Here is a 14,045-nt window from a genome sequence, read left to right on the forward strand (position 1 = left end):
ATTTAGCCATTCCTTTACCACTTTTGATGTGTGTTTGGGGTCATTGTCCTGTTGGAACACCCAACTGCGCCCAAGACCCAACCTTCGTGCTGATGATTTTAGGTTATGTTGAAGAATGTGAAGGTAATCCTCCTTCTTCATTATCCCATTTACTCTCTGTAAAGCACCAGTTCCATTGGCAGCAAAACAGCCCCACAGCATAATACTATCACCACCATGCTTGATGGTAGGCATGATGTTCTTGGGGTTAAAGGCCTCACCTCTTCTCCTCCAAACATATTGCTGGGCATTGTGACCAAAAAGCTCGATTTTTGTTTCGTCTGACCACAGAACTTTCCTCCAGAAGGTCTTATCTTTGTCCATGTGATCAGCAGCAAACTTCAGTCGAGCCTTAAGGTGCCGCTTTTGGAGCAAGGGCTTCCTTCTTGCACGGCAGCCTCTCAGTCCATGGAGATGCAAAACACGTTTGACTGTGGACAATGACGCCTGTGTTCCAGCAGCTTTTAATTCTTGGCAGATCCGCTTTTTGATGATTCTTGGTTGACTCTTCACTCTCCTGACCAATTTTCTCTCAGCAGCAGGTGATAGCTTGCATTTTCTTCCTGATCGTGGCAGTGACGAAACAGCGCCATGCACTTTAAACTTACAAACAATTGTTTGCACTGTTGCTCTTGGGACATGCAGCGGCTTTGAAATGGCCCCAAGTGACTTTCCTGACTTGTTCAAGTCAATAATTTGCCTTTTCCGATCCATGCTGAGCTTCTTTGATTTTCCCATTGTAGCATTTGTGGGCGTTTGTATCCAATGAGCCCTATTTAACTGGCCTAAGAGAAGTCACCAGCTGTAGTCACTCATAATCACTCACAAGAAGTTAAGAGGCCATGCTATGAAGCTCAGTTCACTGACAACTTTCTAAGTCACCAAAATTGCTAATTCATGTTGCTGTATGTATATTTTTGACCCAGCAGATGTGATCACTTTTTTCTGTTAACCCATAATAAAGTCATAAAAGAACCAAACTTCATGAATGTTTTTTGTGACAAAGAAGTATCTGTTCCAATCACTCTATCAGAGAAAAATCAGAGTTTTAGAAATAACGGGACACTCGGTAGAGCCATTATATTATATTCTTTACAAGTGTATGTAAACTTTTGACCACAACTGTATTATTATTGTAGGGTCTACCTTACAATATAAAGTGCTTTGAGGTGACTGTTGTTGTGATTTGGCTCTGTATAAATTTGGCTCTTCCCTGAACCTGGTTCTTATGGAGGTATCTTCCTGGTAAAGGGGAGTTTTTCCTTCCCACTGTCACCAAGGGTTTTTGTTCTGTATTATTGTATGGTCTTTACTTTACAATATAAAACAAAGTGAAGTGACTGTTGTTGTAATTTGTGCAAAATCCTAAAATATTTGTTAATATTTAATATTGACACTGCCATCTTTGACAGGCCACGTGTTTTTCATGAAGGTGGTGGAGCAAATTAAATTATGTTAATTGATGGAATATTTATTTTTCAGATCAAGTAAAGCAAAAATTGTCTAATTACTTAGTGCTGCAAAAGTCTTATTCTGTGTGATGGATGCAAAGTAGAGTCAGAATTGCTCAATTAGTGAAAGAAAACATGAATCTTGGCCCAAGTATTCTTTTAAGTAGACTGAGCCATGGAGCCACCAGGTTCCTTAGCAACAGTTGCTAGGAAACTTAATTATCGTCACAGCAACCTGATGCATCCTATCTGTTCTATTAAAGGTGGTGCTAGGTTACAGAACATCAAACCTTTATGCAGACATGTATTAAAGGCAAACTCGTCAAAAATACAAACAGATGTTTGCTTTCCTGCTAAACAATGAATTCATTTATATCACCATCTCCTTTATTAAAACATGTTTATCTTCAAATTAATATTAGAAACCAATTACGTAAATCATTTATACAGGAGTTCATAATTGTTTTCAAAATGTAACAAATTGAAGTTGTCTATTAGCGAAGTTGCCATACCAACCAGATTTGTGCAATTGCATAATGTGTAGTGCTGCCTCCTTCACAATTTCTTACTTTTTTGCATATTTGTAACACTTAGATGTTTCAGATTATTAAACAAATTTTAATACTAGACCTAGATGACAATTGTAAATACAAAATACAGTTTTTTTTAAATTATGATTTTATTTATTAAGGAAAAAAGCTATCCAAACCTGACCCTATGTGAAAAAGTAGTTGGCTTCTTAACCTGATAACTGGTTAAGGACCACTGGCAGCAACAGTGCAAGGTTTTCCATCATGAATGGCCTATTTAAGAGCGTATGTAATTTAAGTCCAGAATTTATGGTTCTTTTTGGTCAGCAGTGGTTTGCTCCTTGGAGCTGCCCCATGAATGACATTTTTGCCCAGTCTCTTTCTTTTTCTTGAATCATAAACTCTGAGCTTGACTGAGGGCAGTAATGAGTAGTAGTTAGGGTCTGGGCATCAGTAGTGAAAAAAAATTCTATTCTATTATAATCTATTTTATTTTATTCTTTAAAAAATCAGGAAGATGGCAGATACTTTGACACAGCACTGTATAGTGAAACCTGCACACTTAGGTTATCCTCTTGTCAATAACAGGTACAATAGTGAAAGAAATTTTTATATACACCAAACCAATATGTAACAGTATAAATGGGTAACACATTTGCAAAAGCAAATCACTGCTTTGGTTAGGATTGTCTACACAGTACAGTTTTGTAGTTTGTATCAGTTGAACATGTAGTATATATGATGCTTTTCTGTACACTTTAGAGGCATTATTTAACTAAAATTCTTAGCTAATTTACAATCACAGATGTTCCTGATATGCATGTGTTTGGGAGAAAGCTGGAGTAGCTGACTTCAGGAACAGGGAGAACGTGGATACTCTAAGATCTCAACCAAGAATCTTGTTGCTGTGAGGCAACACTGCCAGTCCACCAATGAGCCATCCCATTAACAACTGTTACTTGCTATGAGGCTGATAAAGTACACAGGTCACCTACTCAACCTTGTGATTCAAACCAGTACACTGAAGTCAGAATGCATTTGATTAATAAAATTTGTATTCATTCATCCCATGTCCTGGTTGCAAAGGAAAATATACTGCCTAGTAATCATTACTATGCAATAACCAGAGGCTCCTGAAATTGTCTCTCATGATGATAGGGTGAATCCGTGGTTCCATATTTTTTGCTGTTGGTTTGATTAAAGTTGAGACTGGAGTGAGATGAACTTGTTTGTGTATGTTTTTTCTTTCTTTTGTGGTTTTCTTTTCAGAAAGTGACACAAACACAGTCTGTTATATCATATTATCCAAAGCTTTATTCAGCATTTTATCTGTTTCTTTTTAACTATGTGCAAATGATGCTTTGCTTGTCCCTCTGAGTAACATTGTTGATTATCAACAAAATAAAATACATAAGAAAAAAGAAAATACAGTAGTGGAAAGTAACCAAGTAAATTTAATTAAGTATTAAATTTAAGTTAACTTTGTATGTTTTCTTTTTTTTGGCCGTTCCCTTTAGGACCTTTAGGGTTTCCACGGTGGATCATCTACCTGTCACACCAACTCTCTGCATGTCCTCCTTCACCACATCCATGAATCTTATTTGAGGTCTTCCTCTTTTCCTCCTGCCTGGCAGCTCCATATTTAACATCCTTCCCTTACTATCCCTCCTCTGTGCATGCTCAAACCATCTCAAACTCACCTCTCTATTTTTGTCTGACTCGGGTTTTTATGTACTTGATGTTATGTATTTCCATGTTAAAATACTTCACTTAATATTTAGTACAAACGTTTAGTTGCTAGTTAAGATTTAAAAAATAATATATGAATGAACAAATTTAAATTGTACCATATTTTTTATATGTGAAACTATCCAGGAGTATCTAAAATAATCCAGTGCATCACCAAATACAATAGGAGTGTGGGCTTTAATGACTCATCATGACTTAGCAGTTTAATATGACTCTAATACTGACTTTGTTTTATACTTACACCGTCATAATGCTGGTCATCTTCTATGATGACACAGCACGGGCGTAGGAACCGTTTGTTGTCTGGACTGTGTTGCAGGAGGGAAGAAAATAAAAGCGGGACTTGCTGTCATGTAGCTGGCCTTCTTGCTGCTGGATCGATGCTGCGGACAGATGCAGGAAAATCCTCGTGATTGATTAACACGGAATAAATTTTCGGAGCGTCACAAACCTGGAGAGGCATCCGCCGGAAGCGGCTCACCCAGGTGGGCGTCAGTGAAGACGGGACAGAGGTCAGAGTGACGCTGAAGTTGTCAGGGTCTGCTGCACAGGTAATTTATTCTTTCTGTGTGTGGATGCAGTTTGTTCTTTGGTAGCTGCTCATGTGCACGGGTGAAAACCTGCAGCAGGCAGCACATGTGCTCAGAGACATTATGTAAGGAGGAGACGTGGCACTCGGGAAATCCCGAGGAGAAGTCTGTGGGCGTGGTCGATTAAGCCAAATAATAATAGTAATAATAATGTCCTACCTCTTTTTTTTAATCATTTCCTTCGACCTCAATAAAAAACGTTATGCAGTGCAGGTGTGAAAGAGAAGTCAGATATTAGTGTGAGGGCGGACGTGGCTCTGCTGAGGTGAAGCTGCAGAAAGAAGCAGCTCATACACAGATAATTACACGCCCAACCTGTCTGTAATATGTTGTTTAATGCATTATCACGTCATTACATGTTTTGTAATTTTAAGTAAATAGAAACATACATAAAGTGAAATTTATTGCCCTATAACGTCCTGCTGGAGAAATGATACAGTTTTCCGCCTTTACTGAAGTTTTCTGTGAGTCCGTTCTGTGCTGTTGCATTTTGGCATCATCTTATATTTAATACTGAGGTTAAGTGTCACAGCTAATCAGATAGTGCTAAGTGGATGAAAGCTTTAATTCTGGCATGTTAAACCGTTTGTATTGTTGTGTTTGATTGTACTGATACTCTGCATATTAGTTTAACTAACTCTAATATACTGTAACTTTCACATACTAAGACAGACTTGTGAATAGCTGCACTCACAGATATGTGTTATGTAAAAGTGCTTATTAAGGCATAAAGTAAGTCATCTTTCTGTTATGGAGAAGTTAAAGAAAGAACGAAACATGAGTGCCGTTCTGTGTGCTCACTACTTAGAAATCGCTGACCTCTGAAAGTCAACATACCTGACACAGACTTTAGAAACTCAGGTTTGAGTGTTTCCCCATTGATAGAGTAGATGAGTTGACTGATTGATTCCAACATGCTGGCAATCTGTCTGCTTTCATGAATTTCATGACAGTTCATTGAAACCTTTCAATAATCTGTGTGAGAGTCATCGCAGTCAGCAAGAGTCAGAGCCAGACAGGTTGCCTTCCAACAGGCGATGGTAAATACTTATAATCATTCTCAGATGGCAAAAACGTGTGCATTGGCAAAAAACAACCTTTTTAAAAAAAATAATTTTGTGGTACAGGTATTTGTGTAATTAATTGTGTAATTACAGTTTCAAATAGTTATACCTGCAATTTATGCACTGAGGACCTGTTTGAATACACAGTGTGCATGTGTGTTTCAGTGTTTCCTGCAGATGTTGCAGACTGAGGAAGAGGTTCCGTGGAGCATGAGTCTGGACCTCGGCAATATTAAGGAGGAACAGAAGGATCTGCTCAATGACTCGGACGAGGCTGACTTCATCAGGTTCTCAGTCACTGATGTTGCTGTGAAGAGCGAAGATGATGAAGATAGACCCCAGTTTTCACAGAGTAATCAGAGCCCAGCTGAAGAGAAAACCGAGGAAGAGCCTCCAGGCTTGTCTTCTTCTGCTGCTGCTTCACAGCTTGCAGGTATCAGGAATTTGGCTCATTTGATCTAGCAAACATTATTTTTGCAGTTAATAAAAGAAATCAAATAAAATTCAGCTCTCGCGTCTGCAGGCGGTCTTTATCCTTCAAGCTCGGGTCCTCTACCAGAGGCCTGGGAGCTTGAGGGTCCTGTGAATAATCTTTGGGCTCACGGCACCTATTGCTCCGATTACCCCTGGCACCACTTTTACCTTCACCCTCCACATCTTCTTGAGCTCTTCTCTGAGCCCTTGGTATTTCTCCAGCTTCTTGTGTTCCTTCTTCCTGACTTTGCTGTCATTCGGTATCGCTATGTCTATCACTGTGGACATCTTTTCCTGTTTGTCCACCACCACTATGTCCGGTTGGTTAGCCACCACCATTTTGTCCATCTGTATCTGGAAGTCACACATGATCTCAGCTTGGCCATTCTTGACCACCCTAGGGGACGTTTCCTATTTTGACCTCCATCGGACCTCTACTCCACTACCAGCCACTTGGTCATTGCATTCCATGTATGCCCTGCCTGCTAGCATCTTGCACCCTGCTGTTATGTGCTGGATTGTCTCATGGGCATTTTTACGCAACCTGCATCTGGGGTCTTGCCTGGTGTGAGAGACCCCAGCCTCTATGGATCTTGTGCTCAGATCCTGTTTCTGTGCTGCCATGATTAGTGCCTCTGTGCTGTCTTTCAGTCCGAGTTTGTCCAGCCACTGGTAGGATTTCTGGATGTCAGCCACTTCCTTTATCTGTTGGTGGTACATACCGTGCAGGGACCTGTCCTTCCATGATGGTTCCTCCTCTTTCTTGGGTTTCTGCTGCCTGAGGTGTCATGGCCATCTTTTGGCCACCTGTACTTGTCTCATCCTGGACTGTGGTACTGACACTGACCAGTCCCCGGCCTCCTTCCTTCCGCTTAGCGTACTGTCTCTAGGTGCCGTACTTGGGGTGAAACCCTCCATGCATGATCAGAAGCTTCCTCGTATAAATGTAAATATCTTCATGATTAACTCTTTGAAAAGAAGTTCTGATAAGACTTGTATAAGCTCTTTATATGTTTTCAATCATTTCATTTGATCTGTCTCCTGGTCAAATCCCCCCATACACGAATATGAGAAGATATCTGTTAATAAATAATCCTTTTTTCTTTAAAAAAAAAAATTGTATTTATTTTTTGTTACTCAATTGAAAGGCTAATATTTGAAGTCTGCGGATATCTTCAGATCAAATGTTAGAAGATCTAAATATCTTACACTTTTTATGGAAATGTATAACTTGGTCTACATAGTCTTTCATTTTTTTAAAGCCCTTGTCAGTGTTTTGATAAAGCAAGGTGAAAATGAACATAATTACACAATTATTAATTTTACTCAGTTTCCAAGAAAAGGTTGCAAAAAAATATATTTATATTGCTCTAAATATTAATAAGAGGTCTAAGGAAATGTGTCAGTACACAGTCACAGCTGTGCTTGTGTCTTTATTGCTCCCTGCAGATGTCCAGCGGATCTTGGTGATTAAAGAAGAGGTTCCTTGGAGCTCATGCCATGATGACCTCCTCCACATTAAGGAGGAACAGGAGGAGCTCATTCCTGGATGTGAGGGAGAAGAGCTTAATAGGCCAGAAGAGGATAACATCAACAGGTTCCCATTAACTGCTGTTTCCATAAAGAGTGAAGATGATGAAGAAAAACCCAAGTTCTTCCAGGCAGAGCTTCTAACCAGCAGCTCAGCTAAACAGATAAAAACAGAAACTGATGCAGAAGACTGTGAAGCAGCAGAAACAGCCAGGAACGCAGATCTGAACAGTCATATACAGCCGAGGGCTGATGGAAAGGCTTCAGACTCTTATGAAACTGAAGTCAGTATTGATGATGACGATGATGAAGACGACGATGATGACTGGCAGGAACATTGGTCAGATTCTGAACTTGAAACAGAAGATAGTGACAGCGGCTGGAAGGAGAGCGGTACTGATGAGTCGGAAGTAAAAAGTGATATGAGAAGGGAGTCAGCAGAAGGGTCTACCAGCTGTTTGGTTAGTAAGAAATGTTTTAGGGTGAAGCAAAATGCAGAGTCACACATGACAGTCCTCACAGGAGAGAAACCATTTAGCTGCAATGTTTGTAAAAAAAAATTTAGAGATCTGTACAACTTTAATAGACACATGAGAGGCCACACAGGAGAGAAACCGTTTAGCTGTGATGTTTGTGAAAAAAAATTTAGAGATCAGTATTATCTTAAGACACACATGAGAATCCACACTGGAGAGAAGCTTTTCACGTGTAGTGTTTGTGACAAAAGATTCACACAGAGTTTAAATTTCAAGACACACATGAGAATTCACACGGGAGAGAAACCATTTAGTTGTGAGTTTTGTGGAAAACGGTTTAACCAAGAGGGAAATTTGAAGATGCACAAAAGACTCCACACTGGAGAGAAACCATTTGGTTGTGATTTTTGTGGCAAAAGATTTCACCAAGAGGGAAATCTGAAGATGCACAAAGCACTCCACACGGGGGAGAAACCGTTTGGTTGTGGGGTGTGTCATAAAAGATTTTCACAACTAGGTGATCTCAAAAGACATGAGACTGTGCATGCAGTGGACAAACCATTTAACTGTAGTATTTGTGGTATAAATTTTACCCAGAAAAAGTATTTCGAGAGACACATGAATGTCCATTCAGGGGAGAGACCTTTTGGTTGTGATGTTTGCGGTAAAAGATTTAACACTAAGCGAAATCTTGAGATGCACACCAGAGTCCATACAGGAGAGAAACCGTTTGGTTGCGATGTTTGTAGTAAAAGATTTTCACAGATGGGAATTTTAAGGAGACACATGAAAGTTCACATGGCAGAGAGACCATTTGGTTGTGACACTTGTAATAGAAGATTTAACAATAAGAGGAATTATGAGACACACATGAGAGTCCACACAGGAGACAAACCATTTGTTTGTGAAGTTTGTGGCAATCAGTTTGCACAGCTAGGAATACTGAAAAGACACATGCTAATTCACGCAGGAAAGAAACCATTTGGTTGTGATGTTTGTAAGAAAAGATATTTACGAGTAGAGGATCTAAAAAGACACCAGAGTATCCACACATAAGAACATTCAGTTGTTAATATGATGAAAGATTTAAATGTAAAAAACATTTCAAGACATACCTGAGGGAAATAGTTTTGTTGTGATCATGTTAAATACCGCCCTCTGGTTGTGATGAAAAATTAATCAAAGTTTGTTGGGGGGGTTTTTAATTGGAAAATTTTGCCTTGACCAAATCTGTGTTTACAGTATGACAGTTACATCTCTTAAATATGCAACATTGTTCAAAGCAAAGCTATAATGGGAACTGATCTGGAAATACATACAGTATTTATTTTCAGTGTTAACTTTAGGAACCAATGACCAGAGCCTGTATTAAATCATACTAGAAACCTCTAGCTATAGGTTAACATGAATACACTGAGAGTATACTCACACTGGGTGATCAGCTAACTTCAGTGAGCTCGAGCTGAGATGTTCAGAACAACTGAAATGTGCTTGGACCTGTAGCAAAGCACAGTGTGAGCTCACCGTAAGGCTATTAGTTCTCAGCATTAATAATGCCAAAGAAGCTCTATTAACATTAAAGTTAATGTTGAATCAGTGACTAACATAACAATGTCAAATTGGCCTCGCCTGATCTCACCATGTCCAGATCTCCAGATAAATGTTTGCTTTGTTGGAAACTTTCTACCTAGTTTGCTTAGAAAAAATGGCAAATATGACTTTAATTTATGCAGCTGTCACTTTAAAAGCAACAGGACATGTTTGGAAACACTGTTCATGGAAATAAAAGCTCTGTATGGGGGTTGAGAAGCAGAGCAGAGCACATTGAAGAGCTTTTTTTTCAGTTGTGATATTAAGCATACGACTTTAAATAAAATGTGATGCAAAGCGACTGCTGACTGTCTAAGAAATCTAGAAAAGTGATTTAAAATATGAGATACAGAAATAAGATCGCATGCAGTTGAAGGCAAACACTTGCGTTCATAAAATGTACTTTGATATTAATCAAGTTGCAACTATATAAATCAAACTAATATAAGACACAAACACTCCTGTAGCAGAAGAACACAAGATGATCACTAATGTATAATGTTTACACATATAAATTGCTGATATGTGATAGTCGTCTTTGTTCAATGTGTAGCAGTCATCTGACTTGTGTATACACAGAGGAGCTGTGAAACATCCTCTCCCTGTATGAGATTCTATAGAGAAGGAGGAAGTTCTTCTGTGGTTTGCTTGAGTAAACCACGTTTTGTTTGATGATGAATTACAGACATTGTGCTTTAAATGCTGAGAGTTTCTCTTACTTTAGCCTTCGTCATCAGGCATTCACAGACCTTGTTCGGTTTGTATCCGATCCCTTTTCAAAGGTTCATTAAACAATATAAAAATACTTTGGAGACTCAAAGTCTTTTATTTGGTTTCAGCTTTCCACCTCAACATTTATGATTTCTCCACACTGAAAACACAGAGAAGTCAATCAGAGACCAGGTTAGAAAATGTAAGTGAACCACTGCAGCAGTGACTTCTAGAAAAGCCGACTCAGAAGATGATCATTTGAAAAAGCTTCAAACCAGCAATTTCAAAAGCAGTCACTGGATTTTAATTTACAATTTGTGGAGTGTCTAAAAGGAACACCTCATGCCTTTTAGAAAAAAAACATTTACCACTCTGCTGTTCATAAAATCTGCATGATTAGAATATGTTTTACTTTGCGAAATATGTATTTAGTTTATCTCATTTTTCTTTTGCTTTTTTGCTAAGTTCGACTTGTTTGTTTCTTGTTGGAATCTGATGACAGTATGAGAACCTCAGGTCATAGACGTAGATAGACAAATGTAGGATGGCAGTGCTGTTGGATTTTTACAGTAAAAGAGAAGCAGCAGAATCTATTACACTGTTCTTTGTCCATTTCCTTTACTTGGATGAAACTAACTAACTAAATAAAATATTATATTATATTGCCTGTGTATAGTACTCGTTGATGGTGCAGGAGCTGCTTTTTTATTATTTGGACTTTTGAAAAGTAGCTACTTCAGTGTCAATACCATTTACATCAAAGATGCACTCAGGTCTGGGGACTTCAATTCAATTTGTTTTACACAGGACCAAATCACAACAACAGTCACCTCAAGGCGCTTTATATTGTAACGTAGACCCTACAATAAGACATACAGAAAGAAACCCAACAATCATATGACCCCCTATGAGAAAGCACTTTGGCGACAGTGGGAAGGAAAAACTCCCTTCTAACAGGAAGAAACCTCCGGCAGAACCAGGTTCATGGAGGGGCGGGGCCATCTGCTGTGATTGGTTGGGGTGAGAGAAGGAAGACAGGATAAAGACATGCTGTGGAAGAGAGACAGAGATTACAGTTTTTCTCAAATGCTAAAACACAAACGCCAAACCTCTAAACCAAATGACCAGTTGTCTAAACACATTTACTAAATCTAGCCATCATTTACCAATATCATAAACACATGTCACATGAAGACACAATTCACAGAACACAATCCTCCGTTGTCATAAATCTAACCACATTTTGCCTTGCTAAAACACAAGTTGCAAAAGAACTCTGCTCATATTCTCAAATGAAAGCTCATGTGATGCAACATGCTTGCCACAGTCAGCAATATTTGAACACAATGAACACACCTGGCGTCATTCATTACACACGATTCAAAATTGAAGACACTTGTTGCTAATGCTGTGACCACATGTATAAAAGCAAGTTCAGAGTGCACAGTTTGCTGAAGATTCCAAACAAACACAATGGATGAAGGCAGAGTCAGGGGAAGAAGAATTCGATGCAGAGGAGGGAGAAGAGTTGGCCCTGGAAGAAGAGGAGCAGGCCAACGAGGAAGAGGAGTTCAAATGAGAGGAGGAAGAGGAGCAGGTCAACGAGGAAGAGGAGTTCAAATGAGAGGAGGAAGAGGAGCAGGTCAACGAGGAAGAGGAGGAGGCCAACATGGGAGAGGAGAAGGTCCAGGAGGGAGAGCAAGACAACCCCGCACCATCATTACGGACGAGATGCGAGCAACAGTCATTGACCATGTCATTGTCCATGGCATGACAATGGCTGAAGCAGGACTAAGAGTCCGTCCAAACCTGAGTAGGTTCACCGTGGCCACCATTATCAGGGCATTCAGACAACACAACAGGTATTGTACTCTATTGCTTTCTTTGTCACAATACAGTTTTACAAACCTGTGAAAGTAGTCTATTGGTTTCAAATCAGTTGTGACTGTATTGTAACACATGTCAATTGACAACACATGTTTCTTTCTTTAGAGTTGAAAGAATGCCACATAGAGGTGGGAGGGTTGCCATATTTACAACCGCACAAGAAACCCTCATTGTGGATATGGTTCGTGGGAACAACCTCATCAGACTCCGGGAGATCAGAGACAAAGTCATTGCCGATAATGTCAACTTTTAGAGCGTTGACAATGTCAGCTTGGCCACAATAGACCGAGTTCTCCGGCACCAAAAGACGCGGATGAAACAGGTGTATAGGGTTCCCTTTGAGCGCAACTCTGCGCGACACAAAGACCTACGTTACGAGTATGTGCAAGTAAGTATACATCCATGTTCACAGTACAGTTAGTGGACATACTGTGTTGCTCAGTGGCCTACATTACTTCTGGACAATACTGTGCTACCTGATTGACTGTTGTTCTGAACACCTGTGCACTTTCGCATTTTCACAGAGGATATTACAGTTGGACGCGATGGCCAGACCTCATGAGTACCTCTTCCTGGATGAGGCTGGCTTCAACCTGCAGAAACGAAGGCAAAGAGGCCGTAACATTATTGGCCAAAGAGCCATCACTGAGGTCCCTGGCCAACGGGGGGGTAATATTACCCTTTGTGCGGCCATGGGTTCGGAGGGGCTTGTCCACCGGCATGCTGTCCTTGGGTCTTACAACACCCAACGTCTCCTCACCTTCCTAGAGGAGCTAAAAGACATCCTCCTGGACCGCCAACAACACCATCCTGGGCCCGCACATCACATTTATGTGATCATTTGGGACAATGTCCGCTTCCACAGAACAAACCAAATCAGAGAGTGGTTCACCACCAACAGTGACCACTTTTTAAACGTCTGTCTGCCACCCTACTCCCCTTTCCTGAACCCTATAGAGGAGTTCTTCTCATCGTGGAGATGGAAGGTTTATGACAGACAACCATACACAACAGAGAACCTCCTAAGGGCAATGGAGCTGGCCTGTGTTGACATCCCAGCGGAGGCCTTCCAAGGATGGATTCGCCATTCCAGGGCGTTTTTCCCGCGGTGCCTGGCGAGAGACAATATAGCCTGCGATGTGGATGAGGTGATGTGGCCCGATGCAGCTCAGCGACATGATGCTGCACAGTGATTGTGGTGTGTGTGTGGTGTGAATAAAGTAAATAAAAAAACTTCACACCCTGATCATGTTTTCAAGAGTACTGTTGTGTGCAATAGATTCTGTTTTTGCATTGAGTTGTGTTACAGTAGTGTACGTACATGCAGGATTTTCTATAGATTTATACTCTTCATATGAAACTGACAAATCTAAATGCCTAATCCTCTGCAGAGATCTACGACGATCTGTTACTGTATAGTTTTGAAAAATATGCATTGGCAGTTATGAAACAAAGAACCTTCTCACAAACTGAGCATTGTGTTTTCAATTGTTTTGCTGTAGTGTGTAATGATGTGTATAGTGTTTACATTTTTGAAAGCTTCGAGCTGTTCTTTTGGTGTGAAAGTTTGAGTTTTGCAGTGGGAAGGTTTGGTTGTGTTTATGTAGCTTTAGAAAAGGGTGTTGTGTTTAGACATTGGGGAACATGGTGGGAACGTTTGTGAAATGTGTTTTAGCATTTGAGAAAAACTGTAATAACAAGTATGATTCAATGCAGAGAAGTCTATTAACACATAGTGAGTGAGAAAGGTGACTGAAGAAGAAATATTGCAGCATAACTAAGGTAGGATTCAGGGTCAAACAGGGATAAAAGGAAAGGTTGAAGCCTAATCTTAAAAGTAGAGATAGTGTCTGTCTCCTGAATCCAAACTGGAAGCTGGTTCCACAGAAGAGGGGCCTTAAAACTGAAGGCTCTGCCTCCCATTCTACTTTTAAATACTCTAGGAACAACAAGT

The 14,045-nt window shown here is 40.0% G+C and overlaps 2 protein-coding genes across 2 annotated transcripts; both read left to right on the forward strand.

Moving 5' to 3' along the window:
- The first annotated feature begins 3,958 nt into the window (after window positions 1-3,958).
- LOC116324711 (gastrula zinc finger protein XlCGF57.1-like) lies at window positions 3,959-10,298 on the forward strand. Its single transcript, XM_031745426.2, has 3 exons — window positions 3,959-4,320; window positions 5,589-5,856; window positions 7,347-10,298. Exons 2-3 carry the CDS (start codon window positions 5,601-5,603, stop codon window positions 8,957-8,959), a joined length of 1,869 nt encoding a protein of 622 aa, XP_031601286.1. The 5' UTR covers window positions 3,959-4,320; window positions 5,589-5,600; the 3' UTR covers window positions 8,960-10,298.
- Window positions 10,299-12,404: 2,106 nt separating this feature from the next.
- Window positions 12,405-13,284, forward strand: LOC120441495. The gene is made up of 2 exons (XM_039616765.1): window positions 12,405-12,479; window positions 12,616-13,284. The coding sequence occupies exons 1-2, from the start codon at window positions 12,405-12,407 to the stop codon at window positions 13,282-13,284; spliced, it is 744 nt and encodes a 247-aa protein (XP_039472699.1).
- The last annotated feature ends 761 nt before the right edge of the window (window positions 13,285-14,045 follow it).

The sequence above is a fragment of the Oreochromis aureus genome, linkage group 8 (assembly GCF_013358895.1).
Source record: "Oreochromis aureus strain Israel breed Guangdong linkage group 8, ZZ_aureus, whole genome shotgun sequence".
Classification (NCBI taxonomy): domain Eukaryota; kingdom Metazoa; phylum Chordata; class Actinopteri; order Cichliformes; family Cichlidae; genus Oreochromis; species Oreochromis aureus.

What these genes read in the sequence shown, in the direction of transcription:
- LOC116324711 (XM_031745426.2), top strand. Translation starts at nt 5,601, where the DNA reads ATGTTGCAGACTGAGGAAGAGGTTCCGTGGAGCATGAGTCTGGACCTC. An exon ending in TGCTGCTTCACAGCTTGCAG is followed by an intron (nt 5,857 to 7,346) that starts GTATCAGGAATT and finishes TGCTCCCTGCAG; the next exon opens with ATGTCCAGCGGATCTTGGTG.
- LOC120441495 (XM_039616765.1), top strand. Translation starts at nt 12,405, where the DNA reads ATGAAACAGGTGTATAGGGTTCCCTTTGAGCGCAACTCTGCGCGACAC. An exon ending in TACGTTACGAGTATGTGCAA is followed by an intron (nt 12,480 to 12,615) that starts GTAAGTATACAT and finishes GCATTTTCACAG; the next exon opens with AGGATATTACAGTTGGACGC.